At 38.4% G+C, this 17,160-nt stretch overlaps 1 protein-coding gene across 9 annotated transcripts in view; it reads left to right on the forward strand.

Moving 5' to 3' along the window:
* HDAC5 (histone deacetylase 5) overlaps positions 1–13,084 on the forward strand; it is a 178,967-nt gene extending 165,883 nt beyond the window's left edge. For all 9 annotated transcript variants that reach the window (XM_058184072.1, XM_058184075.1, XM_058184071.1 and 6 more), the window contains 11 exons: positions 62–111; positions 1,177–1,284; positions 1,391–1,446; positions 2,083–2,170; positions 2,930–3,049; positions 3,389–3,486; positions 4,336–4,454; positions 5,140–5,273; positions 6,150–6,234; positions 7,178–7,331; positions 7,825–13,084. In XM_058184072.1, coding sequence (XP_058040055.1) covers positions 62–111; positions 1,177–1,284; positions 1,391–1,446; positions 2,083–2,170; positions 2,930–3,049; positions 3,389–3,486; positions 4,336–4,454; positions 5,140–5,273; positions 6,150–6,234; positions 7,178–7,331; positions 7,825–7,864 — 1,052 coding nt within the window. In that variant the 3' untranslated portion in view covers positions 7,865–13,084. The remainder of the gene's footprint in view (positions 1–61; positions 112–1,176; positions 1,285–1,390; positions 1,447–2,082; positions 2,171–2,929; positions 3,050–3,388; positions 3,487–4,335; positions 4,455–5,139; positions 5,274–6,149; positions 6,235–7,177; positions 7,332–7,824) is intronic.
* The last annotated feature ends 4,076 nt before the right edge of the window (positions 13,085–17,160 follow it).

Genomic DNA, 17,160 nt, shown 5'->3' on the forward strand with positions numbered 1-17,160 from the left:
ATGCAACTGGTATATATGTGGCATTCATACCCCCTTTTCTCTTCTTTGTTTCTCCTCTAAGGTCCACTTAGTCAGAAGATGTATGCTGTCCTCCCATGTGGTGGAATCGGGGTGAGTGAAATACGGTTGCCAGGAAAATCAGATGGCAGGAAATGAAAGCCTTCCATATACCATCTTAAAGCTTCATTTCTGCTAGGCAATTTATTTAATTTCTGGGAATAAGGCTTCAAGTTAGTAGCAAGCAGATGTAGTTTTCATCTGTGATGGAGCACGACCCTCCTTGAAAGCCTGTAGAGCTGCAGTATGAAACCCAGAGGACAAAAGATTGAATTTGATATAAGATGGTTCTCTATGTTATATTTTAATTGCATCTTCTTGATCTTTTCATGTGTCCTTGAACTGTACCGAAATGGCTTTAAAAGTAATTCCTTTTGGGTTTGTTGTTTCTTATCTTCATCCTACATGCTATTGAATAACCACAAGAATCCTATATAGCAATTATCTATTGCCTGCAAGCATTAAAGTGATGAATCAAGCCTCAGCTGCATCTCTCATTTATTTCTATTATTTTTTTAAATGAAATATATATCCTGCCTTTTTATCCATACAGCACTCAGGACAGCTCAAATACAAATTATAAAATATGAAAATAAAAAAAATGTTAAAACTAGTGTAAAATTAAACATCAATATCATTAAATCAATTTTATTAACAAGCTGGGGCAGTGCGGTGGCTCAGCAGTTGAGACGCTGGGCTTGTCAGCCATGCAATGGGGTGGGCTCCCATCCTCAGCCTAGCTCATGCCCCACCTGAAGTTTGATAGCATGCAAATGCAAATAAATAAATAGGTACCACTACAGTGTGAAAATAACAGTGCTTTGTAACATTCTGCTGGCGACTGCAGAAATGTCTTCCGACAGCGCTTGAAACTGAGAAGAGCACTGCCCCCTATAGTCAGCAAGAACTATAGGAGTAAAATCCGCAGAGACTACTTAGCAATTTGGCAGCCTGTTGGAAAGGATGTATCTTTGTCACTTTCCTGAATCCTGTGTGCGCTCCATTTTACTCATAAACTAAAGGCAGGATGGCAATCGAAGAAAATGATCAGAGCAGCTTGGATGGTTTTATTCTTTAGCTTTTGCAACTCCTGTGATCTATGATAAACTTTCATGGCAGGTTGACAGTGACACAGTGTGGAATGAGATGCATTCATCCAGTGCAGTCCGCATGGCTGTTGGCTGTTTGCTGGAGCTGGCCTTTAAAGTGGCATCTGGGGAACTTAAGGTAAATTCTTCTTTGAATCCATTGACAGAAAGTGCATTAAAAGCGGTTGTGCTAATCATAATGTAATGAACACATTATTAAAGACACGTGACTTTTTCATCCTTAGAATGGATATGCTGTCATCCGACCACCAGGTCACCATGCTGAAGAATCTACTGCCATGTAAGTATATACTATAAAGTGGGGAGAAATATCTACATTTAACTACTGTTACATTTTCTAAAATGAATTCTTTTGGGAAAGTGGAATAAGTAAAGATGCATTTTTAAAAAGTTAAGTGCTTTCTCAAATGAAATTCCATCTCTTTTTTCTTGAGTAATACTGCATAGTTGAGCTGTTAATGAAAAACTTATTTGCTTACATTACTTAGGCATCCATACCCCCAAATATGTTTGGAAAATGGATGTATAAAAGGTGATAAGATTACTCTTTTTCATAGCATTCTATGGTGGCTGTTATGATAAGTAGCATTTTTTAAAAGGTCAAATAAGAATAGGTGCTACATGGACCAGACTGAAGTATTATTGTTTCCTTCATTTAGTGGCAGGAGCATTCCAGGATTTTAGGCAAGGCTTTATCCTAGTACTAATTGGAGAGGTGAGATACTGAATCTAGTACCTGCTAGAATCACTTAGACAGCTGCTCTATCAATGAGCATATCCTTCATGAAATCTGGCCACCTGTTGTAATGGAGACTGTTGGGCTTAGGAAGGCCCTATTCTGGTAGAGTATATCAGTTCTTATGCTGCTTCTCTATCCTGATCCATTAACACCCTTCTTCCTTTTCATTTTGTTTAGGGGCTTTTGCTTCTTCAATTCTGTTGCTATTGCTGCTAAGCTTTTACAACAAAAGCTTGCCATCAGTAAAATCCTGATCGTGGATTGGGTAAGGTGTTTTTTTTCCTTTTTCTACTCCAGTGGTCACTCTCTTAAGTTAAAGTTTAGAAAGAGGCAACTCTTTCTAACTGCCGTGCCAAGAAAGATAACTGCCATCCCCTCAGTAAGAATTTCTTCCACATTTGAAAAGAAAGGAGGAATAGATCCAGAAAGCTTGCTTGTCACTGTGTGATATTCAAAATCTGGTCTCTTTTAAGTACGAAATTCGCAGAGAGTCACAGAAAAATAAAATAAAATATTAGAACTTCTAGAGTGTGTTTCACTCAGTTTAAAAAGAACAATAAGATTTGTCTTTGGGGTTTTTGTCCCACCTCATGAATTTCTTCTGAAGCTCTTCCTACATCAACTTTTAATGTCCTCCTTGGACATTATCTCTACCCTGATTTGGGCGTAAGGTAGCATCAGCAACTTTTTCAGATGCTCAGGTTCATCATACTGTTATTTTAAGAGCTGAGATGTCATAGAAAATAATACGTAGCACACTTCTTTGGGAACATCAGAATCTTGTGTGAGAATATTAATCTCCCATGAAATTTTGGCATTCATGTCTGAACTTTCACAAGTTATGTGAAAACACCAGCATCTTATGAAATGGTTTTATGAGCTTACAAAGCATTTAAAAATGAGCATTTTTAAAAAAGTTATGTCCGCCAATATAATTAAAGAGACCTGTGAATGTCTTGCTGCCTACATGCCTACAATGCCTACAAGGTGATTCTTCTACTTAAATTCTACTTCATGTCGATAGGATATCCACCATGGCAATGGAACACAGCAGGCATTCTACAGCGACCCCAGTGTTCTGTACATTTCCCTCCATCGTTATGATAATGGAAATTTCTTTCCAGGCAGTGGAGCTCCTGAAGAGGTATGTGTATTCCTTTATTTTTTAAAATCTGATTTGTAGAACAAAAGATGCTAAAGATGGAACCAGCTTGGAATCTGTAAATTAAAATACTAAAATATTTTTAATCCCAAAACATTTTAGAAATATGAGCAGAGAAATAAAACTGCACCTTGAATTAGGTTCCAACTAAAGCCAAAGAGGTCTAATGAGTAATCTATATTAAATTATTACAAAATGGATCTACGTAAGAGGAAAATGAAGAAATAATTTTGATGTTCAAAAACATGCATGAAACTATAAAGAACAATAAGCTGAATATGGCTGAGGGCTTTTGTTATCCACCATGTTTCTTTCTTCCAGGTTGGTGGTGGGATGGGTGTAGGTTACAACGTAAACATTGCCTGGACTGGTGGAGTGGATCCCCCTATTGGTGATGTGGAATATCTAACAGCCTTCAGGTAGGTTTGCTGTCCACAGTAAAAAAGAATGTGTAAAGCTCTGTGGCCAACAAGAGAACATTCTGTTTTTCTTCTGGAATGTGCCAAGGCATGGGTTGTCATTTTCAAAGTAAAGTTTAGATGACAACAATAGTGTCATAATACTGTCAAATGTATTTCTTCCTCTTTTGCTTTGTGGCAAATTCTAGAAGGCAAAAATTTCTTAGGTACTTAACAACTGGGATTGTCCAAGACTTTTCCTAATGAGATGAAAATAAGCTAACTGGCCTTTCGCACTTCAACTCTGGCAATGGCAACTATTTTTTCATTATGTTACTACATTAGAGCAACTAAGACACGCTGCCTACAGTTTTCTCCATCTGCTCTGTTGCCACTTCTTAGCATTTGTTGCTTGAGGTGACTACCTCTGCCTATTGCTATTGCAGGTCTCATAAAGACTTTTGTGGAACATTGATTTATTCATGTTATGCTATAAAATTCAGGGACACATGATTTGCTTGTTGGTTTTGTTTGCTTTAGCAAACTAACACAGTTCCATTCTAAAAATGGTTGAGTACAGTTAGGAAAAACCTTCTAATAGCCCATGATTGTTCTTCATCTCTGATTTCTAGCATTGAAGGCCAAAAGCCAGGCTGATAATGCACTATGTAAGTTAAAATTATGAATGATGCCAAGTTGAGGAAGGCTTGTCTGCAAATATGTGGCCAGTTTAATTCAGTGCATTGGATAAAGTTAGAAAGATGGAAAAGATGAAATTTTCCTGATCCATACATCGCAATTAATCCAGAGTTAATGCTGTCCTGCCGCCTGTTCCTAAGAGAAATCTGAGAGCTGTTTTGTGTCCTCCAGGACTGTGGTGATGCCTATAGCCCACGAGTTTTCCCCAGATATGGTCCTTGTTTCTGCTGGCTTTGATGCTGTTGAGGGACACTTGTCTCCATTGGGTGGATATTCCGTCACAGCCAAATGTGAGTTTGAGGAACATGGGGCAAGGTCCTTTTATTAATTTAGTTTATAAATAGAGAAAACTATTCACAGACTAGTTGGGAAAGATATAAATAGATTTCCCAGTTAACTTCCACTATGAAGCTAAAGTAGTTTGCTTAAGATTCCAGTGTCTCCATAGGTTTTCTGACCTTAGCAAAAGACATTTGTCAGGTTAGAATTTCAAAATCAGTATGAATATAGGAGGATATCTTATTGACAGTAATTCAGCTATTTACCGTTTTACAAGTCATAGCCTTTCTGACATGCCTTTTCCGGCCCTATTAATTGCAGTGCCGTGAAAAGCTGTGTTACTGAACTGTAGTCTCTCCATGTGTTTAAACGATGCCACATAGTTGGAGCTGCAGCTCTTTTTATCTAATGATTTTTTCCATGGAGATCATTTATCTCTACTTCTTTGATCTTTTGAAGCGTGTATCTCATACAAGCATTATTAAAAACCCAGAGCACAGACTGTCCTGGATAGTGGCTTAAAGACTATTTAAGCCTTCTTGAAGGTTCCAGTAGCTTGATCACTGTCTTCATAAATGTTGAAGGTACTGTTTTTCATCACAATAGATATCCATGACTTTCTTCAATTGCTAGCAAAGAGCAATGTAAAAGCTAACACGGAAATCACTAATTCATATTTCCTTCTTAATCATGTAGGTTTTGGGCACCTGACCAAACAACTGATGGATCTAGCAGATGGGCGTGTTGTCCTAGCTTTAGAAGGTGGTCATGATCTGACTGCCATCTGTGATGCCTCTGAAGCCTGTGTCTCTGCCTTGCTTGGCCTTGAGGTGAGTACAAGTAACAAGGAGGGTGCTGGAAAAGTCTCAGTCGGGCTTGGAATGGAAACATCAAAATATATTTATCTGTATTCCACTTTGTTATTTTTACAAATAATTCAAAGTGGTTAGCGTATCCAATGCATCTTTCTATTTATAGCAAAGGTAGCTAAATATTATTACAAGAAATAGTAATTTAAAAGTATTAAAATCAAGAAAAAAATTGTTAAAGCCTTGCAAAAAAGCATCATCTTTACAAATATTCTGAACACAGAGTAGGTATAGGTCCCATGAGCTAGTAAGCACCTATAAGAGGAGACAGAGTTCAGAGTGCATTTATAAACCTTTTATTAAAGCTCAGCTACTTTTCCTAAGAATTAGCACCATTCATCTTCAACATGTATGAGACAATATGGTTTGTTGTAGATATTTTTCTAAATTTTCTATTTAGAATGCTAATACTCCTCGGAGTGTTTAGTTTTTCTCTAAATCTGACTGTGATTTTCAGCAACAAAATAATAAAGACTTGGTGAATTGTATATATATACTAGTACTAGAGGCAGAGCACAAGGAGACACGGAAATTGTTATATTTAAGTACAGGTACCTTATTGTTAAATATAATCAAACAAATTAAACACAAATGTCAATCAAATCTAACAGAACCAAAGTTAATAAATTCACAATATTAAATGGATGAAATGGTACATGAAGGCTTTGTGGGAAATTGACATAGAATTGTTTTGGCTTTTTTTGTCACCATTTCCCCAATTATTTTCACATGCACCTTTTTTCGGAGGCTCCCATTTATTTGAACTATTTATCTTTTCTCATGACTTCTATCCAGACTGGAAATCAAAAAACTAAACTTGAGTTTCCTTTGTTGCAGTTGGAAAAGTTGGATCAAAATCTGTTGCAACAAAAACCCAATTCAAATGCCATAGCTACATTGGAGAATGTCATTGAAATCCAGAGTAAGTTTTTGGGGCATGCTCTTGGCTTCGTGATGCATTTTCTTATTTAAAAAAAAATTTGTTAAAGAAAACAAATGAACTGGTGATTTATTCTACATCCAGGTTAGGGTTATAGCTGTGTAATATAAAACAGCATTTATTAATCTTGTTAGCTTTAAGGAACATGGATTTCAATTCCCAGAATTCCCCAGTCAGCATATTGGTGTGAAGAATTGGGGTTGGCAACATGGTTGTAAGAGGCAGGTTGCCCTTTATATTCAACATGGCATCTGCAATATTCTCAACTAATCTAAAATTAATGTTGCAAAAAAATTGTTAGAGATAAAAAGTAAAAACCTTCAATGTATTACCATATGTGGCATTGGGGGCTGGGATGCTACTGCCTAATTCAGAGCCATAACATTTAGGATTTAAATATGGCTTAATAGCCCCCCAGTTCAATTCCCTAGAAACATCAGCTACAGTAGCCCAAACAAATGGCCTTCCAGCATCGGCTTAAAATACTATCTTTTGAAGCAGTAGTTAAGTTTCTCTGAATTTTAGCACAAATCCTCTTGCTTGCACCATCCCATTGTCCTAGTCCTGCTTTCTGGTGCATCAGATTTGTTTTGCTACTTTGCCAGCAAACTTTAGATGCTAGAAGAGACCATGTCTGAGATTTCTTATCTCTAAGCTACACTTAACTGGCTAGTTCTAACTTTCTAGTCCTACTCGAGATTTGTTAGGGATGCTCATCATTTATTTTAATTAATCTCCTTAATCATGACCATAGCAAGTGGTTGAATATAGGCATGATTATAGAAAGAAGTGTTCCAATAAAGATCCCAAAGATCCTTATTTCATTGATAGTGCAATGGGTTTGGAAACGGTAGACAGGTAGGCAAGACAGGAATTCAACCAAGTACTAGAATTTCTAAACTAATGCTTGGCAATTGTATCATAGGCAAACATTGGAATTCAGTGAAAAGTTCTGCAGCAATTGTGGGCTGTTCGTTGCTGGAGGCCCAAAAGGGAGAAGCAGAAGAAGCAGAGACTGTCAGTGCGATGGCATCACTGTCAGTGGACACAGAGCAGGGAAAAGCAGACACTGATGTCCGGTAGGTTCATTTTTTAAAAAAAAAATTTTTTTTGAGGTCTAATCTGCCTGACCGGTTGCCCCAGCACCATGTGTAACACTGTTTCTGGTGGGCAGGAACGACTTCTCCACATCCAGATCCACTAGGAAGAGGAGCACTGCCTTTCTTGATTTGCATTAACCAACGTTGCTGAGATTGAGAAACATAGTCTTTATAGTGTGGTGTGTAGGTCCTTCAATCTGTCAGAAATTAGGATGAGTACACCAATGGTCAAAGCCCATCTGGAAGGTGCTTCGTTGGGCATAACTGTCATTGGACCTCATGTCCACCCAGAACAAATCTTTGAATTGAACTAACAATTCAAAGTAGTAGTAGTAGCCCCTACTACTGTCAGAATAACCCTTGAAAATTCTTTCATCAACAGCACAACCAATAGCTGTGTTAACTTCCGGAACAGTGAAAGACCATTAATGATCATTTTTTTTGCCTTCTTTCTTTTCTTCTTCTTCTTCAGATCGGTAGAAGAACCAATGGAGGCTGAACCAGTGTTGTGAAGTGCCAAGACTTCAATTTCTGTAGCTGTCACTCTGTGGGTTTAATTGGTCATTTGTGAGTTCGTTAAAACAACAACAAAATTATTATTTTTTATCTATTAAAAAGAAAAAAGGAAAAAAAAGAGTTGCACTGGACAAAATGAGCCTCTGTGTGTGCGTGATCGCGTCAGTCTCCAAGCATTTGTTCTCACCAGCATCACCATTTTGTCCTGACTCTTTGGAGATTTGTGAAGGAACTTGGTGAGGGGGCTTTCACGTGGACATCTCCATTATTCCTTTTTCAGATATCATTCCCTCCCCCACTCCTCCCTCCATTGGACACTAAACCTGTTCCCTTTTTTAGGACTGGAAAAGCCGTTTTGCTTCTTGAGGACAAAAAAAATATTTTCTGTCTCTTTGTCTCTCATACCTACAGTTAATAAGAGTTGTCAAAGAAGTGTATTTTTCTCAAAATCAATTTTCTCCCCAGTGTTCACGTGGATCCTAAATAGTTATTCAGAATCTTGAATCTGGATGCCCATTCTGAGCAAGGAATTGTTGGATTTAATGATCTTTATTGGTCATCTCCAACGCTTGTAATTCTGTTTCATCTCCTCTTTCCTCTTCCATATACATGAATTTATAATTTTCCCTCCATTTGTTTGGAATGAAAGGGAAATGGATTGCAGCCTGAGAAAGGGAGCTGCCTCTTGCATTTTAGAGTCTAGAACAAGAGAATTTTCCTATGCAGCATGGATCCCCAGAGGTTCTACTATCCTAGGCAGGCCATCCATATTACCGGTTGCATTGAGCCAGACTTGCCCACTTCACCTCTTCCTAAATCTGATCCTGAAACAGCATTCCTCTCTCCTGGGTTGTTTGCAAAATGAGTTGGGGTTGAAAATCCCTCCCCCACGGTCCTGAATTTTCAAAATGCCTTTCCCCTGACTTTGCAATTTTTAATGTTTTCATTCTCTTTCCTACCCCCAAAATAGATTCATAAATATTTGGATTTAATGCTACCTTTGTTGCCTAAATCTCTCTACTCACCTCAGCTCTAAGCTGTTCCTCAATTTGTATAATTCTGGTTTAAGCTCTAGAAAAAGCTCCCAAGGTGGGGAGAAAGGGGAAAAAGTGTGCCTTTAAGTCATTTTTGTTAATGCCTTAATTTCTCTGTAAGTTCATTTTTACACCATCCCTCCTCAGTCCTATCCCTTTTTCATTTGCCATCTAGTTAACAATTATCCTACATAAAGACAGAAAGGAATCACATATATATCCCCAGCCTCAATGCATGTTTTGGCCCTGATCCTGCACCAGGCGTGTTCAAAGAAACCCTGAATATCTCACCAGCCTGGGGATCATTGTGGATGAGCATTTACTCACTTCCAACACAGTGCAGTTCTGTTTGACTGCATCATCACTCAGCTGTGCTTTGATTTGCACATCTGAATTATGTGTCCTGTTTATGCCTGCAGTTCTCAATCTGTCAAGCGATATATGCGATATATGCGTGCAAGCCTATTTACAAGGATGGACCTCCTTAGTTGGATCAACTATGTGTGTCATAAAATCCTTTTTGTAACAAACGTTTTGCATATGTGGACTGTTTCATGACCAATGCTTTGACATTCTCTCTTTTCGCTATTTTTCTTCCTCCTCCACTCTGTCATTGTTTGAAAGACTCCTTGTCATTTATTGTAAATAATTTGATTTCTTGTATCACTTGTACAAACTCTGTTTTGATGAAAGTTTGTCCATTCATAAAGAAAAAACAAAGCAAAAGAAAAAGGAGAGAATTATTTGCTGTTACTTCACCAGCCAAAAAGAGGGAAAAAATAGAAACAGAGCAATTTTAGCTTTTAAAAGAAATGGATATAAAGAAAAAAGGTATATAATTTTATTACAGATGTATTATTTAATAGTATTTTTTTAACTTGTATCAACTCTCCTTTCCTTTGGAAAGTTGATAGCAGGGATAATGAAACAAAGGAAAAGATGGGGCTTGATACTGTTTTCACTAACCAGGGCTGTGGGATTTCTAAGCTGTGTGTGGGAGGGGGAGGCACTCGGGAGGGGGTCATTGTGTAGAATGTAAGGCTGTGACATTTTTAGCTGCACATATGGAAACCTTGCCAGGGTCTATTTTAAGGATTCCTGCATTTGTTCAGGTTTAGTCCTCCCAAACGTTCCATGGTGTGCATGTGTGAGTGATACTTCTTTCCAGATTTTCCTATAATTATTCTTATAGTCATGATGAGTGGAATGTCGTGTCTTGACAGTGTTATGTTCTGTTTCCTTTCCTGTTTTTCCTTCTGTGGCAATGAAGACCACTGTTTCAATACCATCTGTTGCTCTGATTTATCAAACAGTGCATGCCTGAAGATAGCTTTTTTTCATCACCACCATTAGCCAAAAGCTTTCTGCTTGGGAGAGGTAATAAGGAAGGTTGGAGACTTCCCCCATCAACTTGGTAATGCACACTTTGTCCCACCAAGATCTACTTGTGGCAGCCTGAGCACTGCTAGGTACTGTAATGTACTATTCCCTCATATTATGTTTTGGATATTTAAAATTATCATGATGAAACTGGATCATTCAATACAGAAGGCATCAGTGTTCCTTATCATTTAGCTCTTACCATTTCTGAATTTCATTACTTTTTTTAAAAAAATCCAATATATACAAGTGTATATTTGGAAGTGAGGAATAGTAAGGAAAACCAAGTTTCATGGGAAATGAGAAGCAGTAAATTACATATTTGCTAGGAAAGGTATCTGGGTGCTGTAAAATACCAGTACCACCTATAGTGTTAATTACCACAGCCTTTGGGGTATTCTTCAAAGGTGTTGCACTTCAGTTTCTAGCTTCTGTAGACCAGAGGGGACATTAGGCTCAGAATGGGCTACATTACAATATGTCACCATTCTCAGATGGGCCTGCCTGCCCATCTCTCCCCACCTTGCACAAATGGGGAAGCAGCAAAATAAATGTGGTTGCTAATGATAGAAACCAGAAGACTTGAGTAGGACACACCACCACTCTTCCATCCCTCCATATCATCTCTCTAATTCAGTACCATGCACTGTGCAGTCTTCTGCTTACGTTAACACAACTAAAGCAAGTGCCTTTGCCATTCACACAATGACTCAGTTCACACATGGTATAAGTTGTACTCTGGTGTATTTGGTTTTGGTTGAATGCAGTGTGGTTTGTAAAATGCGATTCATGATTATAGCAGAGATCAGCAACTTTTCAAATATTCAAATGCTGAAAAAGTAGCTATTTTGCATCTATACTTGTCTTTAAATTATGCTTTGCCAGATATGGAGCGCTCATTAGGTGTAACTCAGTAATGAATAACAATGTTTTTAATCTGTAACTTTCAGATGTATTGAACCTTTAGTTCCCATAATCCTTCAGCCAACATGGCTTGACTATTATCAGAACTGAAATCCAGCATGTTTGGAAGACACCAGACTGGAGAAGGCCTTTCTGATAAGAGGGGAATGATTGCTAGGTCAGATGGTCTGCTGTGGCTCTTGTCCAATTGTCCAAAGCTATTCATCTTCAGTGCCAGCCATTCCATCCCATAATTTCACATCTGATTCCTTGACTTTGAGAGATTGCACTTATATTCTGTGGGGAAGTTTCTTCATACTCTAAAATGACCTTTTTCTTCTTGGGCAAGGCTGAGACCCTTTGTCTTCTTTGCTGCCCTCAAAAAGAAATAAATATTTTGTCTATGGATTTCATTACAATAAATTGAATAAAGTAAATCAGCACAATCCTATGCATGTCTACAGAGAAGGAAATGTTCACTAATAGGATTTATTCACCAGTAAATGTAGACAGGATTGTAACCTAAGTTGTAGTGAAAACAATATATAACCAATTGGGCATCATCCCAATGGGTATTTTGAATTTTCAAGGTAGTTCATTGGCTTGACACAAATAATGTTCATAGAAGGCATTTCTATGGTTCTGTAAGTAAAGTTCTCTTGACATGAAAAATTTTGGGCTTCTGAACGTTGTTAGATTCCAGCTATAATTTCAGCTGCCCAGAATAATTTGAGGCACAAATCTTATGAGTTCTAAGCCTGAAAAAGACCAAAACTGATGGGACTTGAAGTATCAACTCTCTGGAAGATTTCCTTTCTGTTATAGAATGAACTACTACTACTTTAAAATACTGATACTTTTCCTCTTTGTCCACACAGGAGATGCAGATATTTCCTTTATTTGTACATTCATGTACATCTTAACAAGTGTCGCTGCATTTGATTTATGGGCGTTATGCAAACCTAGAGATTTGCAGCAGGCTGATTGCTGGCTTCTGGCTGTATGCCCACCCCTACACAAGGGCCTAGAAACCATCAGGCTCCCATTTGTGTGCGCCATGGGGTAACCTATGAACTTGTGTGTGCATTACCAGGGTTGTTGGAAATAGTCTCTCACCCTAGAATACACTGCAGGCTTTTAATGTCCATTAAGTCAATTTCTATACAAATGCAGCTTACATTCAGTGGGCCAAGCTAATTATCCAGTGGCATAGGTATAAAAATATATTACTCTCCACTACCATTTTTCCACTTAACAGATCCATAATCATGACACAAAAGCTCTACCACTGCAATTATACAAATCACTCCACCTAAAGTAAAAAAGACTACAGCTAAATATATCCATGTATTCCATAAAATTTACAATTGAGAAATAGTGGTTCCACTTTTAAGCTTTGTTACATCTATATTTGTTTCTACCACCTCTTTCTTTAGGTGAGATGGGGACAAGAAAATCTCCATGAACCATTGTTTTCATATTTTTCATCTTGAGGGGTTTTTTTGGGGGGTGGATGGGATGGATGGGGAGAAGGGAGAAAGAAACCAAGTTCTGGCCAAGAACAGCAACTACTTTTGAAAAGCCATTAGTCCTTAGGACACCAGCATTGAACAACTTTGTGCTACAGCTCCAATTTCATGAAGTTTTAAACTGTCGTAGGGATGGTTATCATTGAGAGGAATTAGGACTTTTTTCGTCTTTTTCCTCCCTTCTAAACAGCCCCCCCCCAATCCATGATATGGCAAGATGCCCCACATGTGGACAATATCTGTAGATTTTTTTTCCTGCTTTCTGTCTCTCTTGCTCTGAATACGATTTTCAGTTGAGTATTTTGTAAGATGTTGCAATGTTTGTCTTTGTGTAAATAAAATTGTTTCTGGCAATCTTCTGTGGTAAAAATCAGTGTGTGGAGCTTACTTTCTCCCCCCCCCACTCCTCCTTTTTTGGTGTGTGTGTCATCTTTAGTTTTCTGATTTGCTGAACCCCAATGGAAAAGAATTCTAACATGTCTGCAGTATCCTAAGCCAGACCAGTCTCTCTACTTCTGCATTTGGAATAGCTTTCTCCATCCAGGTATCCTCCAAGTATGTTAAGACTATATTTCCCGTAACTTTTGGATTTCTAGTGCACACAACTGAAGGTCAGAAGTTTGGACTAGATCAGTGTTTTTCAACCCTGACAAGATGTATGGATTTCAATTCCCAGAATTCCCCTAGCCAGTCTGATGTGTGATCCTTTAATATCCCAAAATTACATGCAAATTCCAAGTATTTTAATTCTTGGCATGTAAAGTCTTTCCCATGCAACCGTAGGAAATCAATGATGGCATTCTGCTGTCCCACTCCGTGTGTGATATTGAGGCAATAAAGTTATAAGATACCATCTGGATAACCATGAATTGGTATTTCTCATTTGTGGCAGCTCTATGAATATTTATTTGATGGTTATTAAGATAAACATGCAGCTCACTGATTGCCCATATAGTGCTTAGGCTTTTTCAATGGTGCTCTATTTTTTTTTCTCTTGGAGAAAACTTTGGAAGGTGGATCACAGGATGGTCCACCTCTTCGTGATTTTGGATGAGCACTAGCATCTAAGCCTATGTTAGAAGTTACCTATTTCTAAAACAAAGGGTTAGGAAAAATCCACCCCTTTCAATACTGCTTTCCCACAAACGGCATCATTTATCAAATGTCTCCTGGTTTTCTTTGGTCCACTTCACCCTTGGGGATTTTGTCTTTGTTAGGTCCACAAGGGATTGAACCACAGTAGAAAAATGAGCTATGAACTTTTGATAATACCCCACTACTCTTTACTGTGTAGGGACCCTGCCACTTGGTCTGTAATTTGCTTTACCAGGCAATAACAACAGTACTTGGTCTTCTGTATTAAACTCCTTTGACTTTAAACCCTCATCGTGGTGTCCTTCTGTCCTTCCTTGTCTGTTTCTAAATGTTTCTGGGCAAAAGCCTTCCAAATTTTCATCCCAGCCTCAAAAGTAACTCAAATAAGCTAAACCCCATGGATGCCTGAGGAATTTCCTAAGTTTATTGACCAGCTCCTCAGCAATTCTTTTGCCGTCACACTTCTTAAAGGAACTGCTTCAGGATACCAAATTGCATAAATACAGATATCTAGGATATATTTGTTGCCTATACTGGATTGTGGAAGAGGGCTTACAATGTCCATGGCTATTTTTAAAAAAGGAACTGGGATTAAAGGTACTCTGTCCACTGAAAATTTATTACATTCCCCTTTTGGTTACAGACAAACAGGGTAGGATCTATATGTTGTATCTTTACAAATACCTGACTAACACAATTATGTAATATTTTGAATGTGTCCTATCTCTACCCAGACGTCCAGATCATGGATTTTCATGAGCTAGTTCCAATATAGCCACACAACGTTCCTGAGGAACTATTTGTTTGATTTGTTCCTTGTATATGGATATAGCCTAATCTGGAATAGCAACCCTTATTGTTTCCCAGTTTCCCTTCTTTTCAACTGGTAACCAACAACCATTTGATCTTCCTTTTGTAAAAAGAATTTCCCATTTAGGAGTGTCTATTCCTACGAGTTCAAGCTTAGGTTTGCCTGCCTTTCATAAGGCTTTCTTCTTCTAAGGACAGCTCACTTATCCTATTAAATCAGCATAGTTAGAAAAGATTCCAGGTTGCTTTCCTTCCCGTTACTGCTCCATCTTTGTCTTTGCCCTCAACTGGGCTCCTTTGTTTACTCCCACTATCTTCATCTCCTAATTGAATTTTTTTAATCTGGGTCTAACCCCTAGTAAGTAGAAAATGTGCTCCAATTACTAGGTTACATGTTAAGTTAGGGCCTGGGCCTATACTGTAGCTTTACAACAATGGGACATCTTAGTCTGTCCAAACACACTGATAAGAGCAACGGTGAAATCTGGCCAGATCTACCCGGCTCACGTGAACCAGTAGGGCTGGCAGTGGAAGGCTCTGCCCACCCAACATGTCATTATGTCTCGTTTCTGACTCTCTGCACATGCTTAGAAGAGGCCTACACGAGCTTAGCATGTGTGTGCGCATGCTCACATTTCTGAACCGGTAGCGAAGTGCATTTCACCACTGGATAAGAGTTTATTTTCCCATAGAGACTTTTTTTTTTTAACTAAATGAGGGCATAGTAACATACTTCTATTCCTAGTATCTACTAGGCCTCTAATTAAACCCATTTATTTTTGCTGGAATCATTTTTCACCAGAGGTGCTTACATTACTGCAGACATCTTTTCCCTCTATCTTTACTAGAGTGTTTTGACAAATGTCCAATTTTCCTGCAGTTGTTAACAACTATGAGTCTAGCTTCCCAATGCCTTCCTTTCATTTGGGCAAGAGCTAAAGGCTTTTTTACACACTTTCCCCTTAACCTTTCCAGCTCTTTTATGATTCCTATTTTCTAGAACAGAAAAAAATTCTTTCTCCTTTTGTATTTGTATCCTCTTAACTTTTTTTTTTTTTTTTTGGCCAGTTAATCCTCAGCTTCCTGCTGTTTCTAGGTTGTGTTCTTGCATCCAAAATCTTATTTTGCTAGCCAATGCTTGTAAAATTGTCCTAAAATTACTTTTTTTTTTTTTTTTGCTTCTTTCATCTGGCCTCAACCATTTTCTATCAATCTTCTTCACAATTCACCTCTGCCTATAGGTTTAAGGAGTTGCATCCTACCTGAATAAATATTGTTTAGATTTAATAATCTTTAGTATTGTAATAATTATTTTCCTAACAGGAAGGCTACTACAAGCCCTTAGAGCTTTTCTTTTAAACAGAGAGCTAATCCGGTCACACAAGTAAGCAGCAGCAATTTCAAACGTAGTAAAATAAGCCTCTTTCTCTCAGGGATCTTTGTATCTTTGGGACCGCCTCCCTCTCTGTAAATTCTAAAACTATAGAGGTGTGTCCCTCCTGGTGAGTGGACCCCTTTGAGTAAGTCTATCGGCCCGATAAAACTTTTCTTGCTTCTCTTTCAAGCGTACTTTGCTCTCCGTCTCCCTCCAAAGTTACTCTTCCTCTTTTTTTAAACTGAAGCTTTTCCTCTTGCTGTTGGCTTCAGCATTTCTGTAACTCTGCCCCCTTTTCTGGCTGGTCTATCTTCTTTGGCTTACCAGCAGGCACAAGTAGATAGCTGTCTTTACCAAAGTATGTCTAAGGAGATTCTCTCCCTTTTGCCGTTTCTATCTCTGTTTGTTTGGGGCAGGCTCTAGCGAGCGTTTGATTTCTTTAGCCAGGATGTTGGCTATTATGAGCAAAGTTTGAGCTCTGCAAGAGTCAAGCTTTCTTCTGCAGCTAAGGTTTGTTTTCTATCTCTGTTTCTATCTTTGCCATTTCTATCTCTGTTTGTTTGGGGCAGGCTCTAGCGAGCGTTTGATTTCTTTAGCCAGGATGTTGGCTATTATGAGCAAAGTTTGAGCTCTGCAAGAGTCAAGCTTCCTTTTGCAGCTAAAGTTTGTTTTCTATCTCTGTTTCTATCTTTGCCGTTTCTATCTCTGTTTGTTTGGGGCAGGCTCTAGCGAGCGTTTGATTTCTTTAGCCAGGATGTTGGCTATTATGAGCAAAGTTTGAGCTCTGCAAAAGTCAAGCTTCCTTTTGCAGCTAAAGTTTGTTTTCTATCTCTATCTTTGCCGTTTCTATCTCTGTTTGTTTGGGGCAGGCTCTAGCGAGCGTTTGATTTCTTTAGCCAGGATGTTGGCTATTATGAGCAAAGTTTGAGCTCTGCAAGAGTCAAGCTTCCTTTTGCAGCTAAAGTTTGTTTTCTATCTCTGTTTCTATCTTTGCCGTTTCTGTTTTTTGGGGCAGACTCTAGCGAGCGTTTGATTTCTTCAGCCAGGATGTTGGCTATTATGAGCAAAGTTTGAGCTCTGCAAGAGTCAAGCTTCCTTTTGCAGCTAAAGTTTGTTTTCTATCTCTGTTTCTATCTTTGCCGTTTCTGTTTTTTGGGGCAGACTCT

The sequence above is a fragment of the Ahaetulla prasina genome, chromosome 4 (genome assembly GCF_028640845.1).
Source record: "Ahaetulla prasina isolate Xishuangbanna chromosome 4, ASM2864084v1, whole genome shotgun sequence".
Lineage (NCBI taxonomy): Eukaryota > Metazoa > Chordata > Lepidosauria > Squamata > Colubridae > Ahaetulla > Ahaetulla prasina.